This window comes from Miscanthus floridulus, chromosome 8, assembly GCF_019320115.1.
Source record: "Miscanthus floridulus cultivar M001 chromosome 8, ASM1932011v1, whole genome shotgun sequence".
Taxonomy (NCBI): Eukaryota; Viridiplantae; Streptophyta; class Magnoliopsida; order Poales; family Poaceae; genus Miscanthus; species Miscanthus floridulus.
This window is the reverse complement of record NC_089587.1, coordinates 193,622,801-193,629,610: the sequence shown is the minus strand read 5'-3', so window position 1 is coordinate 193,629,610 and position 6,810 is coordinate 193,622,801. Positions and strand designations below refer to the sequence as shown.

Sequence of the window (6,810 nt, the reverse complement as noted above, 5' to 3'; positions counted from 1 at the left end):
GATTTATAGGCCGGCCGGCGAGCGGAAATAGGAAGGGAAGCGGGCGGGATTGGTCACCTGCCATGTGCGGGTGACGGCGGTGGCCTTCCATCCGAGCAGCGCTGACGGCGGCCGGAGAAAGGAAAGAACCGGGGAAGAAAAAGGAAGCTCGGGGAAGAAGAAAGGAAAGAAGGAAGGGCGCTGACCGGTGGGGCCGAAGCACAGCGAGAGAGAAAGGGAGAGGGCGAGTGTCGCGGTGAGGCCAAGCAGGCCGCACGGTGCAGTCGCGCGAAGCGGGCCGCAGCGAAGCGTGCGCGCGCGGGGGTGGCCAGCTGGGCCCCGTGCGGTGCGGGCCGGCGCGGGAAAGAAGCAGCGGCCCAAGCGAGCAGGCCGCTGGGACAGGCCAGCGGGAGGAGGAGGGGAAAAGGGCCGGGCTAGCTGGGCCAGAAGGTGTCTTTCTCCTTTTTTTTCAAATCAAATGTTTATCAAATTCTATTTTCTCCATTTTCATTTTTAAGCCAAATTCAAATAAGTTTTGAATACAAATTTCAAATCTTCTAGCCCTACACTCAATCAAAACCCATATGACTCGGCATGAATGCAACAAACAAGTTTCTAAACTTATAGTTTATTTTATTTATTCAATATTTATTATTTGGCCTAAGTTAGGAATACCTAGAAAATGCAATAAATGCTAAGAATTAATTGCTAATTTGTGGTAAAAATTTTGGGTGTTACAAACCTACCCCCCTTAGAATGAATCTCGTCCCTGAGATTTGGATGGTTCAAAGAGATTGGGATAGTCAGTTCTCAGATCTTCCTCTCTTTCCCACGTTGCCTCATCCACTGAGTGTCTGTTCCACTGAACCTTGCACATTCTTATTATTTTGCTCCTTGTGATTCTCTCCGCTGTTTCTAGGATTTTCACTGGATACTCTTTGTATGATAAATCCCCTCGGATATCCAGTTCTTCCAAGGGTAGTTGTTTCTCAGGTACTCTCAAACATTTCTTAAGTTGCGACACATGGAAGACATCATGAACACCTGAGAGCTGCTCTGGTAATTCTAGCTGGTAAGCAACTTCTCCTCTCCTGTTAATGATCTTGAATGGTCCCACATACCTAGGTGATAACTTTCCCTTGGTATGAAATCTCTTTACTCCTTTCATGGGTGAAACTTTGAGATAGACAAAGTCACCGATTTCAAACTCCAAATCTCTTCTTCTCGTGTCCGCATAGCTTTTCTGTCGAGACTGGGCAACCTTTAAGTTTTGTCTTATTGTTTGTACTTGTTTTTTTGCCAGTTGCAAAACATCTAGTCCAAAGACTTGGCTTTCCCCCGTTTGATTCCAAAACAATGGTGTTCTGCACTTTCTGCCATATAATGCCTCAAACGGTGCCATTCTAAGACTCTTTTGGTAGCTATTATTGTAGGAGAATTCGGCATAAGGTAAACTCTTATCCCAACTTGTCCCATATTGCAGAGCACAAGCTCTTAGCATATCCTCTAAGATCTGATTTATCCTTTCGGTCTGTCCATCTGTTTGAGGATGGTAAGCTGAGCTGAAGTTCAACTTCGTATCCATTGACTCATGCAATTTCTGCCAAAAATGTGATGTGAACTGTGTACCCCTATCCGAAACAATCTTCTTTGGTACACCATGTAAACATACAATCCTTTCCATATATAACTCTGCTAACTTTGCACTCGAATAAGTTACCTTGACCAGAATGAAATGGGCCACTTTTGTCAATCGGTCAACAATCACCCAGATAGAGTCAAATCCTTTCTGTGTACGGGGTAATCCAACTATAAAGTCCATTCCAACTTCTTCCCATTTCCACTCGGGTATCTTCATAGGCTGTAGTAAACCTGCTGGCCTCTGATGTTCTGCTTTCACTCTTTGGCACGTGTCACATATAGCCACATGTTCTGCTACGTCTCTCTTTAGTCCATACCACCAGTACCTCTCTTTAAGATCAAGATACATTTTAGTACTTCCTGGGTGTATGGAATAGGCTGAGTCATGGGCTTCCCTCAAGATAGACTCCCTAATAGATTTTACTTCTGGCACACAAATCCTTTTACCGAACCATACTGTCCCTTGATCATCCATATGGAATCCTGGGGCTTTACCAATCACTATACGCTCTGCAATATCCTTGATCCTCTCATCACCCATCTGTCCTTTACGAATCTCTTGTTCCAGAGTGGATTCTACCTCTAACTCCATGGTGTTGGCCACAATACCCAAATTCAAGTATTTGAACTCCTCACACAACTCTTCAGGTAGTTGAGTCGTATAGGACATGTTCACATAACTCCTTCTACTCAAGGCATCTGCTACAACGTTAGCCTTTCCTGGGTGATAGTGAATATCCAAATCATAATCCTTAATTAACTCGAGCCATCTTCGTTGCCTCAGATTCAGATCTGACTGTGTGAATATATACTTTAGACTCTTATGGTCCATATAAATCTCACACTTATGACCAATCAAGTAGTGCCTCCATATCTTAAGAGCATGCACCACAGCTGCCAATTCCAGATCATGAGTCGGATAATTTAGCTCATGTTTTCTTAGCTGTCTAGATGCGTAGGCAACAACTCTGCCTTCTTGCATAAGAACACCTCCTAGACCTTGCCGTGAGGCATCACAATAGATAGAGAAACTTTTGGTGAGATCAGGTAAGATGAGCACTGGAGCAGAAGTCAGTCTCTTCTTCAACTCCTCAAAACTGTCCTGGCATTGTTTAGTCCATACAAATTTGGCATTCTTCTCCAACAACGCAGTCATGGGCTTGGCTAACTTAGAGAATCCCTCGATGAATCTCCTATAATACCCAGCCATACCTAGGAAACTCCGGATCTCACTAACATCCTTAGGTGGCTTCCAACTCAACACATCTCTAACCTTCTTGGGATCTACTGCTACTCCTCCATTAGAGATTATGTGACCAAGGAAAGATACTTCTTTTAACCAGAACTCACATTTGCTGAACTTGGCATAAAGTTGATGTTCTCTAAGCTTTTGCAACACCAATCTCAAATGCCCTTCATGTTCTTCTTCATTCTTAGAATACACTAGTATGTCATCAATAAACACGACGACAAACTTATCAAGGTACTCCATGAATACTTTGTTCATCAAATACATGAAGTAGGCAGGTGCATTAGTCAGACCAAAAGACATAACTGTGAACTCATACAGTCCATAGTGGGTCACAAAGGCGGTCTTGGGGATGTCAGTACGCCTTATCCTCAACTGATGGTATCCAGATCGAAGATCAATCTTGGAAAACACACAAGCCCCTTTCAATTGGTCAAATAGGTCATCAATTCTAGGCAATGGGTACTTGTTCTTAATTGTGACCTCATTAAGTGACCTGTAGTCTATGCACATCCTTTGTGTACCATCCTTCTTTTCTACAAATAGTACTGGTGCACCCCATGGTGATGAACTAGGTTGAACATAACCCTTATCTAGCAATTCCCTTAGTTGTTTCTTAAGTTCTGCTAATTCATTCACTCCCATTCTATAGGGTCTCTTAGCTATGGGTGCAGTTCCAGGTAAAAGTTCAATTATAAACTCGATGTCTCGGTCAGGTGGCATACCTGGCAATTCCTCGGGAAAGACATCCGGATACTCATTTGCTATCCTTATATCTTCTAAAGTTGTGCCCTCCAACTGATTAACCCGACAGATTTCTGTAGCAGACTGAGTTGCCACAAACACCACTTCTTCTCCAGTTGAAGTGATAAGATTCACCGAGCTATTACCACAATTAATAACTGCTTTCTGCAACCTTAGCCAATCCATACCCAAGATGACATCGATACCGGTGGAATTTATGACTACAAGATTTGCTTGAAATTCTACCCCCCTTATGCTGAGACTAGCAGCTAAGCATATCCACTCTGCTTTCATTACCCCACCAGGTGAGCTTACTAACATGTGTTTCTTCATAACACTTACTGGAATACCATGCTTCTTTATGAATGTATATGTTATGAAGGAATGCGAAGCACCAGAATCAAAAAGTACTGTAGCTGAGTTTGAGTTGACCGGAAACGTACCGATCACCACATCCGGTGCCTCCTGAGCTGTTTCAGCAGTAACATGGTTCACCTTTCCCCGAACGTAGTTCTGCTGTGAGTTAGTCTTCTTGGGGCATCTATTAGAGTAATGTCCCGGCTCTCCACAATTGAAGCACTTGTTGTCATTAACTGCATTTGGTGCTTTTGGTGCGCCATTCCTCTGCGGAGCATTGGGGGCATTATTCCTCACTGGTACATTATTGGGTTGCTGCTGGCGCTGAGCTGGTGCCTTGTACTGCTGTTGTTGCTGCTGTGCACGCTGCTGCTGCTGGTTGCGGTTGAGACCTGTCTGACCTTGAAAGCGCTGCTGAGGTTGAGTTTGTTGAGGGTTGGTACGGAAGCGAGAGTTGCTCCCAGATTGCTGTCCTTGAAATTTTCTCTTCTTGTCCTCCATCTGGCGGCGCTTGTTCTCAATCACTAAAGCTTTGTCCACCAGCTGCTGGAAGTTAGCAAAGGTATGGGACAACAGCTGGTACTGGAGACCATCATTCAAGCCCTCCATAAATAGCTCCTGCCTCTTTCCATCCTCGTCTACCTCAGTAGGTGCATACCGTGACAATTGTATAAACTTGTCACGATATTCAGCAACAGTCATGCCCCCCTGCTTAAGAGCCAAGAACTCCTTCTTCTTCAGCTTCATCAGTCCTGCAGGCACGTGATGAGTGCGAAAGGCACTGCGGAACTCAGCCCAAGTGATGGGATTAGCTTCGGTGCGGCCGAAGCGGAATGAGTCCCACCAATCCTGTGCAGCTCCCTGCAACTGTCCAGAAGCATATAAAACTTTCTCCCTATCATCACATTGGGCAATCTCCAGTTGCCTCTCAATGGCACGTAGCCAATCATCAGCTTGGAGTGGATCAGCAGAGTGCTTGAATACAGGTGGGTGTCCTTTTAGAAACTCTCCCCTCTTATCCCTGACATGAGGGGGTGCATTTCCATTCCCTTGCCCCATGTTCTGCATGTTCTGGGCCATCTGCTGAAGCAACTGGGTCTGCATCATCATCAGCTGCTCCATGGAGACTGGGGGTGGTGGTGGCAGTTCCTCGCCTCCCTGGTTGTTTCTCCTGGTGTTCACCATCTGTAGAGGCATCATATAAGTCTCACATGTCCAAGCATATAACTCTTACAAGATACTGGTGTAACAAGAGTAGGTGTAGACAAGGGATATATGTAGGGTATGCAAGAAGATATTTGTTCTAAATTTTTTCCAGCGAGTTGGATAGCAGCAGTGCTGTAAAACGAGCATATCTCAGTCTCTGTTTATCATACGATTGCGTAGCATACCTTTCTAGAAAGCTTATGAAATTCTCTACAACTTTCGTTTAGAATACTTCTTCAGATTCCAACATTTACTTAGTCAAATTCAGACGATAAGAAGTACTGTTCCGGAATCCTGACAGCACAGAAACCTCGACTTACAACAGTTGTATCTCACAATTTGTAATAGCTATTGAGGTGATTCCAGAGCCAGAAGAAAGATATTGAAGTCTACTTATCTCCATAAAAATTTCATGACTTTTGAGTATCTAGATTATGAGATATGGACTGATAAAGACAGACTGTTCCGAAAGATACAGAATGGACAGCATGATAAAACAAAACCCAACTATTTATTCATAATATCCCTAAACCTTAACCTTAACTAAATGACCGTGGACATGCCCACAAGTCATCACAATCATATCAAAGATCCAAATCAAACATTATTCATAATGATAAACAACCAACCATGCAACTAACACTTGTCCAACCATTAAAAGAAAGAAACTAAATACTCTCTCGCGTAGCTACGCGTGCTTATTACATATTTTAAGACTCTCCTACGGGTACGGGTCGATGGTGGTGCTGGTGCTGGGGTCTCCAGACTCTCCTCTGGTCCTCGGGGGTGACTGAGCGGGTACTCCTGAATCTTCCACATCTGGACCTCCCAGCTGTTGCTTCAGTGTAGCATTCTCACGAGCCAGCTGCATGTAGGCCCTCCCCATGACGTCGAGCTCGTCCAGGGCCTGATCCAAGTCAGTGTGGGTCTCAGCCAAGCACAACAGGGTAGGCCTCAGCCTCAGGTTCGCCTCTCCAAGTGGTGTAGCCGATGTTGCACGTAGACTGTCCGCTCCACGGCGGGGAAGATAGCGGTCATCCTCCCAGGCGATGTCGTCGAAGTGACGGTCGCGGTTGACCAATCAAACGCCTGTCGAGCTGCATCTCTGATGACGGCCGCACGTGTAAGCCGTGTAGTGGTGGCGCGGTGGATGTAGCGCACCCGAGTCCCCTCTCGGATGTACACTTCTGTCTCCCAGAAGCCGGTGTAGTCTGGGGGTGGGTCCAATGCTCCGTCCTGTACTGAACAGTGGCCTCCAGGGTGGGTAGCGATGCACAAGTGCGAGAAGCCTAGGGGTGGTAGTAGCCATCACCCTCCAAGTCGTAGTGGATCTCCGCAGTCCATCCCTGAGCCAACGGTGCATTGTGATCATCATCATTGTCATCGTCCCCATCGTCTCCACCGTCTCCACCGTCTCCACCGTCTCCACCATTACCATCATCTCCTCCATCAGCATCAGAATCATCAGAACCATCTCCATCGTCGGGGTCACCAGCTCCCTCTGGCCACCTGTTCCTGACTTCCTCCATAGGATCCTCCTCAGACTCTTCTATCTCAATGGGCTCCTCGAACATAGGCCCCCTCTTCTGTTTCTTCGTCCATTGGGTCTTCAAGCACGTCCTCCAGAGGTTCCC

General features: G+C 45.9%; 1 protein-coding gene across 1 annotated transcript; it reads right to left on the bottom strand.

Annotated features, from left to right (window-relative positions):
* Nucleotides 1-769: 769 nt before the first annotated feature.
* On the bottom strand, nt 770-6,750 carry LOC136470423 (uncharacterized; the record flags this gene model as incomplete). The annotated part of the gene is made up of 4 exons (XM_066468275.1): nt 6,612-6,750; nt 6,182-6,417; nt 5,979-6,083; nt 770-1,240 (listed from the first exon to the last, which is right to left on the bottom strand). Coding segments are annotated over exons 1-4 (951 nt in total), but the record flags the coding sequence as incomplete, so codon positions are not given.
* Between the last annotated feature and the right edge of the window lie 60 nt (nt 6,751-6,810).